Source organism: Alligator sinensis, unplaced genomic scaffold (assembly GCF_000455745.1).
Source record: "Alligator sinensis unplaced genomic scaffold, ASM45574v1 scaffold983_1, whole genome shotgun sequence".
In the NCBI taxonomy this organism is placed as follows: Eukaryota; Metazoa; Chordata; order Crocodylia; family Alligatoridae; genus Alligator; species Alligator sinensis.
The window spans coordinates 2,381,552-2,403,798 of record NW_005842015.1 but is presented as its reverse complement, the minus strand read 5'-3'; the positions used below and the strand labels follow the sequence as shown (position 1 = coordinate 2,403,798).

Sequence of the window (22,247 nt, the reverse complement as noted above, 5' to 3'; positions counted from 1 at the left end):
GGGAAAACAATGTTATGAGTTTCACATTAACTCTTTAAGCTATAAATATTTAATGTTACAAATCTGTTGTGGAAGAAACAAAGGCCGCTTGCGTCAAGAGTTTGTACTGTTGTGTATTTAAACAGCATTAGGAAGAGTCTTATATGGGAACAATAGCACTTGATGACAGGATGGGGTGTTCACTTGTATGATTACCTGAGCTGGGTGGTTGAGTGTCATCAACATACCTGAGAAGAGTAAATGTGTATACAGTTTTTGGCAAGTGCACACACAGGAGTGTTTTATGTCTGGAATGACAATATGTGCTTAGTAATTTTTCATTTGTATCTGCAAACCTAAAAGTCTGCCACAACTAGTTAAATTCAGTGCGGTCTTTTTAGATTATGAAGTGCGAATTTCAGTGGTTGCTGGAGCCTGATAGTATCTGAACCATGAAGCTTGGAGTTTCTGTGGCCGTCTACATGTGCATTAATGTGCCGTAATTACAGCACATTAAGTTTACTACCTGTTATAACAGGTACCAACTTAATGTACCGTAATCAGCACTACTGCGCAGTAGCACAAGCACATGTTTTTACGTGATGCTAACGTGCAGTAGACTACTTCTATTGCACATTAGCAAGGCTTTTACCATGACATGCTAATGTGCAGTAGAATTAGTCTTCTACATTTTTAGTGTCTCATGTAGATGCACCCTGTGGAACTAACTCATCATGTAAGCCCAGCTCTTGTTTAGAAACAAGCAGTTTAAAAAAAACAAACAGATCAGCCATTCTGGGGGTATTTTAGTGCCTGTTTTATTGTAAATAATGGTGTGCGATGAAGTTACCTGAGCTTCAGATGTTGTTTTCCTACAAAAGACAAACAGCAACATCTTAAGGCAGGACACAGAACCTGCTTAAATCCTGTCCATGCACTGTTTTAGGCTTCTACCTCTATGGCATATATTTACAACAAATGCCAAATGCAAAAATTCTAAGGGACATGGAGTGCCTTTCTGAAATTCATCATGCCTTTGTGCTAAAAACTTGTTAATAATATGTTGTAAATAGTGCTTATGTTTTAACAAATGGCATTGGCTGTACTGGTTCAGTTTTTTCAGGTTTTTTAAGGGTTTTTTGTCACTAAATGGCTTTATTTCAAAATTGGCAATTTCTACTTTGTTGGCTGTTGCCTACATTCTGCCTTCCAAAAACAAGGTGTGTATTTTATTTGGGGTCATGTTGTATATGGTAGTTCCTTTGTTTTTCAATCATCAAAGCACACAGTCACTTTGACGGACCTATATTAAATAACATTGCCATTATTGAGTCAAGTGAATAATTCCTTTAGGAATTAATGCAGACTTTTTTTAGGCCCCATGAAGACTCACAAGTATTACTTCATAGTCTTCCTCTTGTTATTTTCCTGGGCTTTATATCCAAAGGGTAAAAATATAAGTGGTCTATTTTTAACAGTTTGATACCAGCTTTTTAGAAGCTGTTCTGTCTCTGCTTATATCAAGGTTTCCCTTCTGGCAACACTTGAAGTCACTATTTTGTGAATAAAACCATGTGAGAAGATCACTAAAATTTTGCAGGATCATCTTACCCCCATAAATCCTCATCCATCGTTCATCCTAAAAAAGTTCAGAGGGCTCAAAATGCACGTTCTGTGCGAGGCATGGCAGAGCTATTCCAAATGTGTGCTGGCTGATAACAGTTACTTTTGTATTTCCTGGTGACCTTGAGTACAAGGAGGTAACCATTGTTTTATCTTTTATTATTGGTTTAATTGGTTCTCCGTGTATTGGGCCACATTTGTTACTGACTTCCAGAGAAACAAAACAAAATGTTTTTATTCTTACTGACAGAAAGGAATTAAATAACTGCAGTTGGGAAAGAAGGCACATTCCTCCCTCTTTCAAAGGGAATACAAGAAGTATAGGGAAAGTCTAAGCCTTTTTGCTCTCAGTTATGCCTTCCTCTGTATTATAAGACTGAAGGAGGATGTTCAAGCAATTTTGGGTCAAAGACCTGGAAACTTGTGAATCCTTAGCAAAGTGTACTGTGAACTTTATATCCTGAAGAGCCAGTTTCCAGACAGTTTCAAGCAAATGAATTGTATGATGCAAGGGATTTCCTTTTTCCTGATTGCTTGATTGTTGGCTTCTTGCCCTTTACCATTGTGGCTTAATGGGCACAGCTGTTGGGGATGAACTTCCAAAGGAGACCAGTGAGGATGCTTTCATATTATTATTGTGTGAAATGTGCCAGATGGACTTTTTGCAGCAGCAAAAAGTTTTAAAATAGCTTGGCATGCAACAAAGTAACTCTTTCAAATCTGGTTGGTATATGAAGACATGTTTCCCTTGTAATGTAGTCTCTGTCAGAATTTAAATACTCTGTGCGACTAAAACTCTTCTCTTCCCCCCCCCCCCCCCCCCCCCAAAAAAAAAAATTGCTAGGCTGATGGCACAGTAAGTGCTCTTGGCTGTTTAGCAAGGCCAGGAGCATAGGAAGGTATGCTGTTTTGAAGCTCAGTTGTATCTATGGCCCCTTTGGGTGGGGAGGAGGGGAGGGCTGGACTTTGGCAGTATACCATAACCAGGCTGTGACCTGGATAATGCTGAGATTATGCCACAAATCACAAGCTTGCTAGAAACTGGGCTAGAGAAAACTTATTATAACTAGAAAATATGGCATAGTTGTGTTTGTAGCTGGGCAGACCTACAGTCAAATGAATCCAATGAATCTATACACACTTCTTGCCTTCCAAACCTTATATCTTAGTCCGTTCTCACATTTTGAGCATAGCAGATTCTTCCTCTTCATGCCTTGCTCTTCTTTTTCTTCAGAACTTCCCTTTAGAGCCTATTTATCCTATGAGTCCTCTCTGTGTCAGTGTGCTTACTAATTCTCTTCGCCTGTGCCAGGTTACTTTCCTCTTATGTCTATAAGTTCTGCAAGATAGGAATATTTTTCTTTTTATGTGTTTTGTGAAGTACTGTGATGCATCAAGAGTGCTGGATGAATAAATAATATACCTGGCACACTGTCCTACACTTACTGACACAGAACAGGACATTCCAGATTCCTTTACTGAATGCAAATCCTTCCTGCATTGTAAGATGTCAAATAGGGCATGAACTGAAGGGAAAAAAAATAACATGAGGAGAACCCACTAGCCCTTATTTGGGGAGATGGGAGGTCAGAAGCAAAACAAAATGAGGAAATAATCTCCTGAGAGAGAATTTCTTTGCTTTCATTTCAGTTAGTCAGCCTTGCTTGTTCCATTGGGCCCACACTTTAGTTTGAAACTCATGGAAGACCTCATTAGTCCTACTTGTCATTCACAAAACAGACACTTATGGTTGACTGATAATTTGCTATGAAACATAAACATCCAGCAGGGGAAACTATGTTACACAATACAATATTACATCTCCCCCTGTCTTCCAAATAGCAGCTGAGTTCCTCTGTTATGTAACAAGTTGATGCAAGACCTCTGGCCACTCGGACCACAAAACCTCCCAGAAATACGTGTAGCTTCTGTAGCTTTGAAAGGGATCCAGAAGAGCAAGGTAGAACACCGAGAGTTGTCCCACTGGTTGGGACAAGAGAATTTGGCTGCTGGCAGGTGACCAAGAGCCACTGGCGAGCGCACCTGTGTGGCTGTGGTGGCTTTTGCCCTTCCTCCATTGGGCCCATTGTTCTTTCTTTTGTTCCTCAGTGTGTTGGGATCATCACTTCTTTCATTAGCAATGTTAATCAGGATCTCAGTTAAGAATAGGATTGCCAACCCTCCCAGATTGGCCGGGAGTCTCACCGGGAGATTGATGCCAATTCCGGTACTATTGAAAGCAATCTGGGAGATTGATATTGTGAACAGGTTGAACAGTACAGTTAATGATATTGTTAGGTTGGGGGAAAAAAATCAGCTGGAATAGCTTCAGTCAGAGTTGGTAACCCTAGTTAAGAAGGTGTTTTCTCTCCATCTGAGGGACATGCCAAACAGTGTTACTGCCCCTCAGTTTTTTAATGATATTCTTAAAGCTTCTAAAGCAGCGCTCAGCAAAGGAGGGGGGATTTGATAGCAGTCATTAACTACCTGAAGGGTGGCTCCAAAGAGGATGGAGCTAGACTGTTCTCAGTGATAACAGATGACAGAACAAGGAGCAATGGTTTCAAGTTGCAGCAGGATAGGTTTAGATTGAATATTAGGAAAATCTTTCTCACTAGGAGGGTGTTGAAGCACTGGAACAGGCTACCTAGAGATGTGGTGAAATTTCCATCCTTGGAGTTTTTAAGGCCCAGTTAAACAAAACCCTGGCTGGAATGATGTAGTTGGGGATGGTCCTGTTTTGAGCAGGGAGTTGGACTAGATGACCTCCTGAAGTCCCTCCCAACCCTCATTTTCTATGATGCTATTATTCAGCGGCACGAGGCAGCAAAGGACCCCTCAGCACAGAGCAAGGATGTTGGTCACTGCAAATGAAGTCAATGGTATGGAGCAAAGGAATAAATGGTGTTGGGTAGAGAAGGTATCCCACTTCCCTGTAATATCATTCCCTACTCCTGTGGGCTGGATCTGGCCTGCAGGCTATAGCTTGCTGACCTCTGTTGTAGAGACCTGTTAATAGGTAAAAATATCAGATTTCTTTTCTTTCTTTCAATACCAGTACTGGTGGCTGTGTGGCAGAGTTTCTGCTTACCATATGAGAGATTTGAGTTCAAGTTCCAGGTTTGGTGACTTGAGGTGGGTGAGCTAGCTTTTCTTTCTTGTTTATACTTTTAAATTATAACCCAGGTGCCCCCTACAGGCTCAAAATCCAGGAGCTAACTAAAGGACCCATTGCTTATGATTTAAAAAAAAAAAAGAAGAGAAAAGAAATCTTATGATTTTTGTGGGTTCTGGCTTATTATTCTTACATAGAATGGGCAGCACCTATATCACTGCATAGCTATAGTCTTACATTTGGAGTAGTACTTCTCATACCAGAGGCTGTGCCTCAAGTCAGGAAATGGAAGCAGGAGTCTTTAATTCCCTGTCCCAATCACATATGCATAAAGTGTGTGTGTGTGTGTGGGGCGGGAGGTTGACTATAGCTTTATTTTTTGTATTAGTTAAGGCTTAGTTTTTTAAAAAAGCCACAAAAAAAAGCCTTTATTTCTGCAAAGTACTGAATCAGGTGTCACTGTCCCTCTTACTGGTCTTCTTAAAGATGCTTGCTAAAAAATGTCAAGTGATTTTTCAACTTTAGAAAATAGATGAATAATAGTGGTGTGTAAAGCAGGTGATTTGGATTCAGCCTGATTTGGGGGACAGTGATTTGATTTGCTGATTTGGATCACTGTCCCAATTCAATTTGGCCAAATCTGAAGATTCGATTCTGATTTGGAGAATCAGTGATTCAGCCATAGACACAGCTTTATAAGTTTTTTCTGCATGCCTCGAGGTACCGGGTACAGCTCATGAATGCTGAGATGGGGGGTGGATGGAGCATCCCATGGGAGTGCAGGGTTGGGGGGGTTCCCCTTGCACTCAGTGGCAGACCCAGAAGTGGACCGGAAGTACTTCTTGTCTGCTTCCAGGTCCACTGCTGAGTGCGCAGGGGACCCCCCTGCACTCTCCCAGCTCAGCAATTAGCTGTGGGTGGACCCCAGGTGCCCCCCCCAGACCCAGGAGGCATCCGTTTCCGAGCCAGGGAGCGCGGGGGTCCCCCACGCGCTCCACTGTGGACCTGGAAGTAGACTGGAAGTACTTCTGGTCCGCTTCCAGATCCACCGCTTAGTGCGCAGGGGACCTCTCCCGCACTCCTGTGGGATGTCCATCCACCGCACCATCTCAGTGTTCATGAGCTGCACTTGGTACCTTGAGGTACGTAGAAAAAACATATAAGGCGGTGTCTATGGCCAAATCATTGAATCTCTCGGAATCAAGTCAGAAGCTTCCAATTCAATTAGGAGAGATTAATGGGTCTCCTGATTCGATTTGGATTCGGAGATTCAGCAACCAAATCGGGCCGAATCTCCTCTGAACTGAATTGGAGACCGAAGCTTTGCACAGCCCTAATGGATAACTTGTTGCTAATAGTTCCTGGCCAGTCACCTTTCAATAAGCCTCTTGTGGACATAAATGATAGGCATGGTATTCAACTCCCCAACACAGAATATTCCTAGACTAAATTAATGTCCATGTATTGGATGTCTTAATGTTTCATGTGACATTACCCTAAGAACCAGAGGGTATCTTGTTCTCCTCCCAGAAGGATAGAGAGCAAACAGCAGGGTCGATATTACTTTAAAGTATGCTTCAGTTTTCTGCAAACAAGAATCTGTTTACTTCTCCAAGCGAGAACCTGTTTGCCTCCACAGTGGTATCCCATTTCTTTTCCAGTGGCATTTTCTTTCTGGTTGGTTTGATTTATGATCAGGACTTTGTTTCCATGGCCCCACCTTGTACAGCTGTTTTTTCTAGCAGGGCTCTTTAAGATAATTTAAAATTCAAGTGGTGGAGATGTTTTATTTATAGATTATTATAACGTATAGAGTACTTGGCAAAGAAAGTTCCCACCTGGAGAAGTTTGTTTTAAAACTTTTGTTCTTCTGTGTGACAGGATTTTATGGCTTCACAAATAATTCTCAAATCTAAATGAGATGGATTAAAATTAAAACAAAAGATTTTAAGTACAAGAGAATCAGTTAATCAGTGACACTGTAGTCACTTCATATTCTTCCTGTTGCTTTTCATGAAATCCATCACTTTGCAAAGCATTATTTATATAGGTAGTATACAGATGAAGATCATAACATCAATGCCTTTATTTGATGCATGCATACAGCCTGTTAGCTGATGTAGTGGTTTAAATCATAACCACGTGGGTTGCAAAGCCTGCCTGAAAGAAGTCTCACATTCGACTGCACTGGGAGGGATCTCAATCAGCAGAAAAGCAGTGTGCCTGTACACAAACATGGAAGCTGCTTGGACACACTGTAATTGTTCGAGTCTGCTGGAGCATGGTAATTACTGTGCTCTAGCAGCCTCCCTTGTCTCATGTATCAGCAATCCCCATGATTAAAAATGGTGGCGGGGGCACTTGAATTAAGCTGCAGTTTTTTAGAGTGGCTCTTGGAGCCACTCTAATTAAAGCATTGCACTGCCCCCCTTCTCCCCCTCCAACGTCAGAGCACTTGTATGCTAGAGCTTCAGGTACTTATTTTGTGTCAAGCCCAGAAAAGATGCCTAACTGAAAAATCACAAATTGTGGGTGGAAAAACATATTTAGGAAATGCACGAACCAGATCAAAGTTGCTCTCAGTTCTGATCAGACGTGAATGTATAACATGACCATGAGAACAACCCATCTTGTGGCATTTCTGATCCAGCTCAAACCAGGAGACACTGGAAGTATCAAAACAGAACTTTGACTTCGTGGCTCACTTAAGTTTTTTACCCCATTGTAAACCAAATTTGTTTACAATTTTGCAGTGTACACGGATAATAAAAGATAAGTGCTTTACAGAATATTAACTTGGATACCAATGCTAACAACAAATTTTGTCGTAGGGTTTGGATGGTAGAAAACAGTTGTTAGCCCATTCTTTAGTAAATCTGATATATGCCTGATGTTAAGTAGTATTCAGACCTTTAAAGTAAAGCAGTATAATAGAAGGTAACATAGAATGCACATTGGTCTGACATAATCACATCGTTAAGGTTACTTTAAGAAAGCACTTGGTAGTTAATGCATTTAACCCCCCCCCCCAACACACACACACACACACACACACACACACACACACACACACACACACACACACACACTGTAGAATGGGTAAGTGCAACCTGATAATATTTGTTAGGTATAATCACGATGCTGAAAGTGTTTATGGTTTAACAGCAAACGGTGAAGCCCCATTGATGAGAATCACTGCATCTGAAGTACCATAAGCTGACATTCCCAGCAGCTTACAACAGTATGAAAAGGTTCCATTTGGATTTTGAGCATGGGCTGGAAAAGACTTTGTAAAATTAGTTGAAGTACAATTTTAGAGGTATCTCATGTTTGGATTTTTTTGTTAATACTACAACAGCAGAATGTATTGACCATCTTAAAAACGGGATTGGAAAAAGCGTATACAATAAAGGTTATTGCCCTTAATTGTACTGAAAAGCACTACTGACCTCTAATACACCCTTTGGCTTCACCGAGGCCACTTTTTAGAATAGGATGCTACTCAACATAAGTAAGGCTCTCATAACCTGAAGAGAGCCAAAAAGAGACACAAGTGCTTAAGTTGCAACAATTAAGCCATCTCCACTGAAATGAGCAATCCACAAAAAAACCACTTTGGGCATTTATAGATGTGTTCCAGGAGGTGGCTGTGGGGAGAGGGAGGACGCTTTAATTGCCATTTTTCAGCATGGGGATGCTGATAGACGTGATGCTGGAGTCTGCTGGAATGCAGTAATTACCACACTTCAGCAAACTTGATTAATTGAGTCTGCTCCAATACGCTGTAATTACAGCTTGTTGGAGCAGCCTCCCTGCATGTGTATAGGAGCACTTTGGCCCCTGCTACACATTACATTTATTATGCTATTAACTAGTTAATCATGGAATAAATTTAGACTGGCCACAAGTGCAAAGTAATTATCACACAATTAACTGGTTAATCTTGCAATAAATTTAGACTAGCCACACCTGCAGAATAATAATTACACTATACAAATAACTATACAGCTATAAAGAGAGCCAACCAGCTGAAAATGTAGTGCATTAAAATGTGTAACAAGTCTATTGCTGGTTAATGTGACTTCAATGTGAATGTATAGAAGGGCCCTTTGACAACTATAGCTTCTCAGGCCGCATCCGCATGAGCAGGGGTGTGCATTTGTAGCAGCACAAATAGTAGTGGCACAGATTTGTGCTGTTACTTTGTACTGAAGTGCACACCCCTGCTTGCGTGCTTTGCAGTGGGACATGATCCTGCTGCTCCATGTGTTGGGGCCCAGGCTGTTTCAGGCAGCCCTTGCACTGAGGCAACCTGTGCCCTGGCAAGCTGGGGAGTGGCACGTAGAGATGGGGGAGCAGGCAGCCCAGGGTCCTCCTTCTTCATGCAGTGTGGAGCCCCCACACTGAGGTGCACTGCACCTCAGCCAGCTGGTCTGCAGCTGGCTGGGGGAACAGTGTTCCTCAGCACAGGGGCTTCACGTGCCTCAGTGTGGGGGCTCTGCAGTGGATCCCCCATGCTGAGGCACGTGAAGGCAGGGGAGCAGCCAGCCCAAGTCTACCTACTCCCCGTCCTGAGACACACTGTACCCTAGTCAGTTGGGGAGCGGCTGGCTGCAGGGTGCCTCAGTTTTAGGGCTCTGTAGAGCCTGGGCTGCCTGCTCCCCCATCTCCACATATCTCCCAGTGCACACTGCCTTGGTGTGCTTCATACCGCTTTTTTCTTCAGGGTTTTTTTTTTGTTACTGGGAAATCCCAGTAGCAATTTTTGTCCTGGCATTGAAAATTAGCAGCACTGTGCATGGTTTAATGTGCAATGTGTGGGGTTCGTGGTGCCACACAGAGGTTTGCGGTGCCACAAACTGCACGTGCTTGCACATCTGGATCCAGCCTCAGTGTCTACATTTGTACCAGAAAGTTTATTCAAGTGCCTAAAGTTCCCTATTTCTTATATAATAGCCAAGTGGTTAAAATGCTCAGAAATAGGAGACCTGCCTCAAGTGCAAGGCTATGGAGAAGATTAGAATGAGGCATCCTTTACTCTTCTGGTGAAGACGGGCCAAAGCATAGAAGGGAATGCAAAATTCATGGGGATAAGAAATGAAAGCACAAGAGAGGAGAGCAGTGTCCTACTAAGCACTTAAAACAGGTTTGGGATCTCTGCTCATGGAGCTGGGCTCTAAGGGTGTCTTTTACATGTGCTCTGGGGGTGGGGATACTCCAAGACCCACTCTAATTAAAGCGCCCGCAGAGTCTTATGTATCAGCAGCCCCACACTTCAAAATGGCGGTGGTGGTGTTTTAACTAAAGCTTGCTGAACAAGCTTTAGAGTGCCCCCACAGCCATTTTGAAGCATGGGGGCTCTGATACATGAGACGGGGAGGCTTCTGGAGTGTGCTAATTAGCACTCTCTAACAGACTTGTCTGCTCTGACACGCTGCTCTGATACTTCTGCTGCTCTGATATTTCTACAGGCACCCTAAAAAGTGTGGCAAGACGGTGCTTAGCATTGCATGAATGAATATTGATAAAGAGGTAAGAAAAGAAAAAAGGTAGTAGATAATTGATAGGGGAGGGAACAGGTTTTATTAACATCTTTACAGTTGCCTTCTCTTTCCATCCTCTAACAGGGGTAGACATTTTGCTTGGCATGCACACCTTGGGGAAAGTGCTGGGGCTGCACTGCTACACCAAGGGTTGGGACCCTGGTGGGTGCCCTGCCATCTGCCTCTGGCACACCAACATCTTACAAATCGAGGTTGTGGGTGTTTTTGGCACTCTGCCCAAAAATGTTGCCAGCACCTGCTCTAACACATGCCTCATCTAACCTCTATGACCCAATCCAGAGTTAAGACAAGATTTGCGGTGAATTAGTTGGTGTTTGTATTGAATGGTGTTTTATAGATGTGGAATGATATATAAAAGCCCATGAAAGGTGGCACACCTACTTTGGTCTGAACATAGTGATAAAGCCCAAATTTACCTGTACCTAGGGTTTGATTTTATTACCAATTCCTATAGCAGTACATGAATGTAAACTTTGTTCTTGCAGTTTTCCTGTAGCATGTTAGTGGCCCTCCTTCTGCCTATATTTTTTATATTTACCCCTAGCCTCTTAGATTACCTCCAAGTGCATTGTACCGGACTTAGCTTCAGAACATGCAGCACTCTGCATGTCTGCAGTGGTTTCAAGCATTGGATATCTGAATGACTTAGTAGACAAACCTCACCCACATCTGGGCTAGGGACAGGTATTGCACATAAACTGTTTAAGTGATCAGAAACTGGTTTAAACGTGTAACAGAACAGATATTCAGTGCACATAAACCAGTTTGAAAATGGCTGAAACTGGTTTAAGATAAATCTGGTTGAATGTACTATCAGACTTAACTGATATGGGTCAAACCAGTTTATGCAATGTCTGCCCCAGAGTCCTTGCTGATTTAAGATAAACCAGAGTTTCCCAGCATCCCGGCATGCTCTCTGGGCTGCACGTGACTCTGCTCCACAGCAGGGCTGGCCCTTCCCCTCTGCTCCCTCGCTGCATCTCTGGCAGAAACTTGCAAGCACAGAGCATCTGCACAGCTTCTCCCTGCTAAAAAGGGATTATTCCCCCACACCCCTCTGCCTTACACAGACACCTCAGCATTAACTAGCAGACCACATTCTGGCTACAGTCTGTGCTGTGGGAGAGACAAAGGCAGACAGGCTTTTTGGAGCTAATCAACAGGTAGCTTAATCTCCTTCCTTGGAAGAGCTGTTTAAAAAGAGCTCCATTAGTTAATAGAGAGAGGCATTGTTTTCTTAATGGATTGATAAACACTGAGTTAGGGGTGATAAACATTTCCTGCTGGGCTGCTTTGGGGGTGGGGTGGGGAATAATCAGAGCATCCTGCCGGGGCCTGGCCATGCTCCCCTCAGCTCAGCACTGTGGAAGTAAGAGAGGGCTGCTTTAGTGTCCCTGGGTTCTAGTCTGAGCCACTATAGGCATGTGCCTGAAATTTTTCAGTCCAGAAGGGATGTCTTAGCAGTTACAAAGTGATTTAGCCTAGCCAGGTTATACTAACCTGCAAAGATTGAATCAATTCAGGATCAGGCTTTTTGAATGTCTGTCCCTAGCTGTAGTGTTCTGCTATTTACCATTTTGTCACAAGGACCAAAAAAAATATATCTATCAGGGACTCCTTGAGATGATTGACTTCATATTTTTTTAAACTATGTACAGATCACTCTTAATAAATATATTTGAAATTCACCCAGGGCAGAAAGCTTGCATAAGAATCTATTCTACTCTGGAGTTTAATAGGTGAGGGGGTGAGGGTGATCTGCAGGGGTGGGTTCTTTGCAGGGCTGGATCTGGGGGTGAGAGCCACAGAAATGCAATCACACTCCCCTATGGCTGTGTGACACTTGTGCAGCAAACTCTCTGAGCTCACTGGCATGTCAGCTCAGCTCCTACTGGATCTCCTTATGAACCATGAGCTCTGACTTCATCAGCTGATTGTCACAGACCCTGGCTGGAACCGCTGCTTTCACACAGCTCTGGAGGCCAGCAAATGAACACCACCCCTGTTTGTACTTCCCCAGCCTCCTCCCCTGCTCCCACTGAATTCAGTAGCGGGGAAAAGGGGATGAGTGGCAGTAGTACTCGCCCCCTGGCCTCTAGAGCTGCATGAAATAAAGGCTGAGCACCAGCATCATTCATCTCTTTTCCCTTGCTGCTGAATTCAAGGGGTGGGGTGGGAAGGGGAGACAAACAGTAGTGACATTCACCTACTGGACTCTGGAGTCGTGCAAAACCAGGGGCTCCGGCCAGACCTTGTGTCAACCGGCTGGTGAGCTCAGAGCTCACATGTGGAGCTCCAGCAATTGTTCAACTGTTGTACTGGTGAACTCGGAGAGCTGGTTATCATCCAGGGTCATGGCAAAGATACTCCAGCCATACCCCTCCTTGCTGCAGTCATGGATGGATCTGCCCATGGTCACCTGTATGCTTTCTTCAATGGAGTGGTTTCTTCACTCTGTATATAAATAAGTATATACCACCCCTCCACCATCAGCAACAAAATGATGGGCTTTTTTGCAGAGGCTGCAAGTTAAAACAAAACAACAAACCCCAAGTGCAACAAAAGTCATGAACATCTGTATGATTTACAAGATAACTGAAAGGTCTTGCTAAGAACAACCAGAGACCAGTACTTATCTAGTTTAATTGAAGGGACTGCTAGTGAGAGAATGAACTGATCTCCCTTCTACCTCTCTCTCCGTATCACTGTGGGCAACACCATCCTGCCTATTCTTCAAGCCAGAAACTCCCATCTTTACCTTCAACCATCCTATCTAGGTCATCACATCTAGCCTATGTTTAAGTATTGCATATTTTTTTTCTGCATAGAATTTTTTTTCTGGCTTTGACAGATGTAGTGTTTCTCCTCTCTCATCTATTCCAAGCATAGTGGTAAGAATAATTTTGTTAGCTAGTTGCCTTAACCACGTCTCCCTACTGTATTAATCATGAATTAATTGTTCCCATTTTCAAGATCCTTCATGGCTTATCCCTTTTTCTATCTGTGATCTTTCCTTCAATATCAGCAAGTCAGCTCTTGCCTCCTCCAAATAGCACATGATACCAGTCTCCACTGCCCCCTGGTTACATTTTAAAAACAGTTCCTTCATGCTTTACCTCACACTGCCTTTCACTCTTGGGACTAGTTCACCAGAGAGATCCACAAAATACTTAGTATCCTTCTTCAGAACATTCCTCAGCCCTACCTTTTCCATGAGCCAGAAAAAAACTCTTGGCAATCATTAGGGGTAGGTGATTGAAATCTCCAGATTTAGCTTATGAATCATATGTAGGTATTTGCATACCTAGCTGCTAATACTATGTGGCATCCCACAGCACTCTTATAAGGATGTCATGGCATCTTATTTGAGAATCACTTCTCTAAGCTTTTGGGGGCAGAGTCTCCCCTTGTGGTTGTACACCATTGGGTCCTGGTCCATCAGTGGGTCCCTTAAGTGCTGTGATATTGCAGATAATAAACAACAGCTACAGCAAAGCACTAGGGAGATATAGTTGCTCAAGTTTCTGGGATACCAGCCATGTTCCTTTAATGATTTTTGGTCCAAGATTATCATCTTGAATTGCACATAAATTATTAGAAATGACTGTAGAGAAGTTGGCTGATGATGGTGCAGGTTAGAGCTCTGTTCATCGGGGAATTGTAGAAGCAAGATAGCCCATGGTACCCCTTCTCTGGCAGCCTCATTTAATCAAGCCTTCTGGGTTACGACATATACTCTTCACATTAAGACTGGGACTGCTGTCCTCCACAAGGATTTTCGGTGTTCTGCTGGAAGCATCTCTTGTGCATGGTTACCAGAAACCTTTGCTTTGCAGCTATCTTTTTCTGATTCTAGCTCTTCTGATCCAAGTTTCCATGGAGCTTAATTGAGAAATATGGACATTATCATTATATTACTCATCACAATTATGTTCAGTTAAACTGTTGTGTAGGCACATCCCTGAAAGTGCCTACTATTTATTTATAATTTGTCTCTCCACTTGGTGAAAATAGAAATTCTGGCCTTGTTGTCTGTGTGGCAGGTGCTACACCAGTCTTGCCTGTTTACCCAGTTGGAAGGGTCATGACTATGGACTTCAGGTGTCCTCAATACTGTGGCCAAAGGAGGAATTGGGAATGCTGGACAACCTCTCCCAAGCCAAGGTAGATCTAGCCTTGGATAATGAGGTACATTCTATTCAGATTCCTTAGAGGAAGCATGATGTACCCTTGAGAAATGTGCTTGAGGAAGTTTCCTGGCACCAGAAGTTGTTACATTCCTGGGCTATATGGGAGGAAAGGTTGTCTTATGTGAACCTCGGGTGGGGAATCAAGGTCCTACTCCCAAATAGGCATCATATTTCCTGTGCAACTTTGGGCAGGTCACTTAACCTATAAAGTGCAAATTATGATTGTTACCTACGTCACTGGGGTATTGTGAAACAATGTTTGTTCAAATGACTCGTGTGTAGAAGATGCTTTGGAACAGCAGCAAGTCTTTATTTTACCTATGGAATAATTTAATTAATTTTGGATTGGTTCACAATGACTGAAAATTCTGGCAAAAAATTACCCTGAGCTCCTGGAAAGAGACTGAACTTATAAAGTTGGCTTTTAACCCCCCTTACATGCTTTTGCTTTGGTTGATCATAAGTTACAACAACAAAACCTTTTTGATAAACCTAAACTCTTTGAAGCCCGTGACCTAAAGAGAAAGGTATAAGTTATAAATAGATTTTTCACAGTTAGTTTTCTCAAGTATTTTTTGACTGACAGCCTTAGCATAGTAGCCTAGATGAACAGTCTTCTTACACTGAGGGCACGTATACACATGATAAACCTCTTCTCTGATGCGTGCTAATTATCATGCATCAGAGCAGACTCAATTAATTGAGTCTGCTGGAGCGTGCTAATTAGTGCACTTCAGCAGTCTCTGCGTTGCATGCATTCAGCATCCCCACATTTCAAAATGACAATGGGGGCACTTCAACTAAAGCTTATCAAACAAGCTTTAGTTAAAGTGCTCCAACTGCCATTTTGAAGTGCGGGATGCTGAATACAAGTGACGCTGTGGGCACTTTAATTAGAGTGGCTCCCAGAGCCACTTTAATTAAACTGCCCCTCCACCCCCAAACCCAGAGCACATGTATAGATGCCCTAAGAGACTGTTTAGATGTTAATTTGTTAGATATCAGCTGGTAAATGACAGGATGTTTTCATTTCAGATAAAGAAAAATAAGGTTAGGCATGGTGACTTAGGGGGAGAAGCAAGGTGGATGCATAGATTTTAAGACTAGTCCATGAATACAGTCATCCTAAAGAAAACCTAATCTCTTCTGCAAGGAATGTGGACCATGGAAAGGATGAACATTCCCCAATTTACATTGGCTTGAAGGGTTCCACAATCATTAAACACATCTACATTCCAGATCAATTCTGTTGTACAGTTCAGAGATGTAAGGGTGCTTTTTGAATAGGATTCCACTTTTGTTGACCATCAATTTGGTTGGGAATTGTGGGAACAAAATCCTCTAATGTAGCCCTGTCATGCTGTTGTAACAACTAATCCTACTTCTGGTAGCTGTAATATAAACAGAGATGGACTACTCCATATTGAGTAAACTTTTAAAAAAGTTTTCCAATACTCTCCAAAAGTTTTGTATAAACAACATTTTTACCTGGTTCAGTGCTGCATTGGCTACTGTCTAATGTTCTTATTAACCTGTATGACAGACTTGTCTGCATAAGAGATATATGGGTAATGAAATAAACAATTCTGTTTATTATCTGCTGTTGTCTGCCCTGTGTTCATTTTTTAAGAAACTGAAAAATTCAAAATGTTGTTATAAAAAGTCTTTCATCTATTTATTTCCTTAGACAGCTGCTTCATTAATCAGCAGAGCAAATGTTTGGCCAAAAAGTCCTCCTTGAACACTTAGAAGGGCTGGCTTGGGCCAGTAGTCATCTGTGGTAATTAATGTAGTGGTGTCCCTAAAATAATCAAGCATAGGGAAAGCCTTGACGCAACAGAGTTGCAAACTCGAGCTGAAGCGGAGCACAGCAGCTACTAAGCAGAACAAATTATGTTATCTTTAACATTTGGATTGTTTATAGGGCTATAAGCTGTATTTGTTAGTTCCCTAATATGCACTTTGATGCGACTAATCTTAGAAAAGTGCGAGTGATGTTGTCTAGTGAAATGCATGCTGGGCAGTCTCTGACCCACTATTGCTGGAGAATGTCTGCCGAAAACACTATCTACAAAGACTGGTGTTTGTTGTCAGTTACTATAGGATAAGCATACAAGAAGTTGTATAGCACTGAAGCACTGTGATTTCCACTGTATATATAGACAATTTAATGGTACAAGTTGGTTGAAATTTTTCATTTAAAATATTTTTCAGTGTAGAAATAGCCCCCCCCCCCCTTATATTGTTTTTAAATTAGGTATTTGTTTTTGGTTTGTTGTAAATTTAGTCTTTGTTTTTAAACTTTCACTTTTCTGAAGGAAAAGAAAAAGCTCCCCTGTTCCCCTTTCTTCTTTTTTTCCTATCTTTTTTTTTTTCTATCCTGTAACAAAAGACGATCAGAGAAGATGAAAAAATCCCAGAAAATTTAAACATGAAATGTCTAAATTTAAAAGACCGTTGCTTTTATAACATGTCCATGTGTATTATTAACCCGTTCTAGTTTTAAATATTTCCTCCTGGTCAGTAGTATACCAAAACCTTTCATTCCCTTCCTGAAAGCTAGGATACCTACTAGCATGCAATGGTCAGACTTGATACTTGGATGATTTAGCAAGGGACTCCTAATTTATTCTAGCTATATTAAAGTTCATTAAGTTAGTGACACTCGTTTTACTGGTGGTTGAGCGAGTCACTATTCCTACTGCTGCTTTGGAGCCCTCTGCTGGAATATGTCGACTATAGCAGATCTCACTCATCTGAATCACTTGGAAAAAGCTACTGCATTTTGTTCATTTGAAAGCTGCCAGTGACACATGGGTTTGGAATGAACATAAATTAACTCTGATGTAGTTTTTTGTGTGTTCCCAAATGATGGGTATAGTTCAGTGATGAACTAGTTGAAGCTAACCATTCCCACTTCTTCTCTTTGTGTGCATCTACATATGCTGTTAAAGCAATGCAATAAACTCTGGAGCAGTTCACAATGGAATTAACAGCTCCTGGGCACAGTGTCTACCCATGCATCTTGGACCACAACAATCAGAGTCAGGATAGAGCAGCCCTAGGCTGGCAGTGGGGTGGTGATCAGCTCTGGGTTCTGGGCTCTGGTGGCAGAGGGGCTGGCTGGGCTGGCCGGATGCTATTTGCCTGGCTGTCACTGTCCACATGAGCATTTGATTGCGGTTAATTACTCACCATAAGATAGTACTGTCCCTGACAATACTATCTTACAGTGGAGTTAATTTACAGTACTGTAATACTGGCTCACGTGTGGATGGTGACATTTTACTGCAGAGTGAATTAGTCAACTTCTGCAGTAAAACACACATGTAGATGCACCTTTGTGTACAACACCTACCTCTTTAATTGTTGCTAAGTGAGTTATATATACTACTTCCTTTTAAACAGCGATATATTCTCAGATAAGCGTGACAGAATTCAGGCTCACAAGATACTGAAAAGTTTTTAGATGTGTGATTTCCAACAGCTGAATGGAAGACCCACATAACTCAGGGCATGTTTCAGAAATCATCCCTAATCTAGAAATCATTATTAAGCTTGTGCTTAAATCTAGGTGACATAAATGGGACTTAAGCACAAATTATGTATTTCCTGGACTGGGGCCACAACCTCCATGTAACACTTTGAATGCTTAGGGGCTGTTGCTTCATGTAAAGAGGCTTTCTATTGGAAAAAGGAAATATTTAAGTCTTTTACAAATCCATTTTAGGGACACTACATTATTGATATTTTCCCTGATGTTGCCACTCAGGATGTTTGCAGTCATAAAAAAAAAAACCTCTAAAAAAACCCCAATGCTTTACTTTAAACTTGGTGAGATCCCATGCCAAGCCCCACACATGCCCAGAAGAGGCGGTATGTTACTTCAGCCTGGCTCACCCAATGTCTGTATAAATTGGGTGCTTTAGTGGGGCTTTTTTGGCACTTATATCTAATAGCTGATTGAATCAGCTTTAGCTAGAAGTGCCAAAAAGCTCCGCTGAAGTGCCCATCCTTTACAGATGCTGCAGAGCCAGGTTGAAGTAACACGCTACTCCTTCCAGTGAAGTGTGTTTAGTTTTGTTTTTTTAACATCTGCAAGCAGCATCAAATATTATTTTTTGCCCTGTTGCAACTTCCATTAGTATTAATTCCAGGAGTTCTCTAGGCTCAAAGTTAGGGAGGCATAAAATAAAATGAAAACAATTACTCTTCTATTTCAACTGAAGAATGCCAGTGTTGTATAAATCTATGCTATACAATCTGTCAAAGAAAATGGTGTTACTTATTTTTTTACCACCATCTCTGGAACTATAGTTATAACTCACAGCATAAATAGCCAGGGCATAAGACTTATTAAGAAATTGCACAATGATCTGATTTTCTTTCACAGTGTAGAAAGAATTATTCACTGAGAGAGCAAGACATTAAGACACATGACTCACGTTTGCAAGATAATTATTTTGCGTTGGGTTTGTCTGTCCTCTTATCACCACTGCACTTCTGTTTCCCTCATTGAAATTTCTGTGAACTCCATCCACCACTCATTTTTAACTGTTTGTGATAGTGAAGGTTCTAGCATAGTCAAGGTTAAGCTGATTGTATGCATCATAGGTGCATGTTCTTGGAATTTTTTAATAATGTTGGCTTTTTAAAGCTGGGAGCACTCCCTATGGATGGCACCATGCCTCACGGTGACCTGAAATACATAAACAATCATAGTCTAAAACTGTTTTCTCAGTTACTGTTGTTCAAAACGTCTGCGTTTGTGGCAAAGGTATAGAGATCACAGAGAGCGGGAACTCACTAAGACAAAGGTTCAAAGACATTTCTTACAGCATATAGTAGAACAGAACTAAATGAGATTATGAATAGAATTTTGTCATTTGTGTCCTGAACATGTGAACGTTATTGACTTTGTGATTTTTTCCAAGCCTGTTGCCAAGGGTTTCCAGGATAGAACAAAGCCTTTACTTACAAAGAAAAAGGTGACATTGCATAGGGAAATATTACTACCTACTAGTATGGGTGCCATTTCAGTGATTCCTACTGGTTAAGTAATGTCACTCAAAGACAGTTTCCTAAGCAACATGCTGATTCTTCTATTGCTGTGTTTGGACATCATTGATTTCTCCAACGTTTTATCACTATGTATCCACAAGATCAGGTATGCCAATCTGAGAGTAATACTCATGACTGTCCTCAGGTTGTGAAACTCTTAGAACAAGTAGCTCCTTCCGCCCCAGGTAGACCCATTGACTTAAAAGTTATAGATAAGGAGTGGGCAAAATACAGCCCACAAAGGAATTTTTTATGTCTCGTGGCATATCCCATGGTCCCACCTGGCTGAAGTGTGGGGGGCAGACCAGGTCACAGAGTGTGCAGCTGGTCCTGACAACTCCATGCACACTGCAGGGCTGGGGTGGCATAGTGGCCGGACTCACTTCCTGACAGCCCCAGTGGCAGTGGCTCCCTCCAGCTACTGTTGCTGGACCCAGCCCTGCTGCCCAGGCACCCTGGCCCATCCACCCTGCACCAACCACGGGGGGCAGGACTCATGTGGGCAGGGTGCATGGCTGGGTGAATGGGACGGGGCCTTGGGCAAGCAGGGAGCAGTGTCCAGGAGCAGGATGGGAGGGGCTGGGTTCATGGGCCAGGATCATGGGGCGGTGATATTGTAGGGCTGGGGCCCGGGCCCAGTTCTGTGGGCAGGGGTGTACGGGAAGCAGATTACAGCTCTACCTCAGGCCCTGGCCTCATGCTGTCACTGCCCCACCCCCCCACCCCTCCCACTCCTACACATTGCATCTCACCCACCTGTGGCCCCATTCCGTCTGCCTGGCTACATGCCCTGTGTGTGTAGGTCCCAGCCAGTCTCCTTGGAGACTCTGGGATTGCAGGGCTGTGACAGTGCAGGGCTGGGGCACAGGGCAGAGCCTTGATCTGCTCCCCACACGACCCTTCCTGCAGAACCAGCTTCTGTCGCAGGGGCATGTGGGGAGCAGATTGTGACTCTGCCCTGGGCCCTGTTACCATGCTGTTACCGCCCCATGATCCCAGCATCAGCCCTGCTTGCCCATCCCACTTCTGAATGCCATTCTCCACCCGCCTGCAGCCCCATCTCAGCTGCCTGGCCCAGTGGGGAGCAGAGCCACATAGGGAGTTTTGGTGCGCTGTTGGTGGGGGAAGGAGGAGTGCTGACCTGGTGGGACCATGGTTGCTGATCTAGTCCTTGACAGCTCACCAAAACTGTTTGAGTGGCCCTCCGGTTCAAATAATTGCCCACCCCTGTTATAGATTAAGGTGTAAATCAAGAGAAGAAGAGGCATCCCAGTCTGGCCCTATATTCACAACTCCCTCAGGAATGTTGTAGAATCTGTGCCTCTTTCAGATGTATTGTAGAAACATGGAAAAGGCAGTACAGCTAAGCAGGGGGTGACTGACGCACCAGTCCTGGGTGCTGAGTTGGGGAAGGGCAGGGCACAAAGATATCAGCCACTGCCACCCAGGATGCAAAAGTGCTCATGTATGCCTCTGGTTGAAGAAACAAAAAAGCTCTCTAGTTTCAATAAGCTTATAATGACTAGCACTTGGAAATGTAATTCAAGGCTTCTTTAAAAGTATAACTTTGAAAATTATACCTCAAATCATACAAATATGACATGGAAGGGGATCTCGAGGGTTATCTATTCCAAATGGCTCCTCCTCTTCTTCTCCTTACCTCATATAGATGCAGGATTCAAATACAGTAAAATCCCTGTTATCCAGCTGGATGCAGGTGGGGCAGCGGGGGAGAAAGATCGCACAAGGCAGCCACTGCCACCACCCCCCCCCACTGCAACCGCTCCGTGTGCAGCCTCTATACCCCTACCCCGTTCCCCTCCATGTGTGCAGCCGTTGCCACCCCCTCTGCGCCTGGCCAAAATGGCCCTACGTGGTAGGGGACCTACAGATCGGTAGCCATCTGGGGGACAGTGATCACCTAATAATAGAATTCACCATAAGGCGTCGAGTGGGTAAGGTAACTAGTAGGATGAAAGTGCTAGACTTTAGGAAAGCTGTTCTCAATGAACTCAGGCGATTAGTCAAGGACGCACTGCAGAGTAGGAGTTTTGAAGTGATGGGAGCCCAAGAAGGGTGGCTGTGCCTTAAGGAAACGATCCTTCGGGCACAAAGCAAGACGATCCCCGTGCGAGGTAAAAGAGGGAAAGGGGCCAGGAGGCTTCCCTGGCTGACCACAGAAATCCAGGGCAGCCTAAGGGCCAAAAGGGGAGCACATAAAAAGTGGAAACAGGGAGAGATCACCAAAGACGAATATACCTCCTCTGCTCGTTCTTGTAGGGAGGCAGTTAGACGGGCCAAAGCTACCATGGAGCTGAGGATGGCAACCCAAGTAAAAGACAACAAGAAATTGTTTTTTAGATATATAGGGAGTAAAAGGAAGGCCCAGGGAGGAATAGGACCCCTGCTAAATGGGCAGAAACAATTGGTGACGGACAGAGGGGACAAGGCTGAACTCCTCAACGAGTTCTTTGCCTCAGTGTTCCTAAGAGAAGGGCACGACAAGTCTCTCACTGGGGTTGTAGAGAGGCAACAGCAAGGCGCCAGACTTCCATGCGTAGACCCTGAGAAGGTGCAGAGTCACTTGGAAGAACTGGATGCCTTTAAGTCGGCAGGCCCGGATGAGCTCCATCCGAGGGTGCTAAAGGCACTGGCCGACATCATTGCAGAGCCACTGGCGGGAATATTTGAAAGCTCGTGGCACACAGGCCAAGT

General features: G+C 43.3%; 1 protein-coding gene across 6 annotated transcripts in view; it reads left to right on the top strand.

The window, feature by feature from the left end:
• The window catches only part of KCNQ1 (potassium voltage-gated channel subfamily Q member 1), a 587,589-nt gene that overhangs the window by 45,165 nt on the left and 520,177 nt on the right, over window positions 1–22,247 (top strand). For 5 of the 6 annotated variants that reach the window (XM_025202133.1, XM_025202129.1, XM_025202132.1 and 2 more), the window contains exon 2: window positions 4,661–4,737. The exons of the other annotated variant lie outside the window; for it this stretch is intronic. In XM_025202133.1, coding sequence (XP_025057918.1) covers window positions 4,697–4,737 — 41 coding nt within the window. In that variant the 5' untranslated portion in view covers window positions 4,661–4,696. The remainder of the gene's footprint in view (window positions 1–4,660; window positions 4,738–22,247) is intronic. 6 annotated transcript variants of the gene reach the window in all.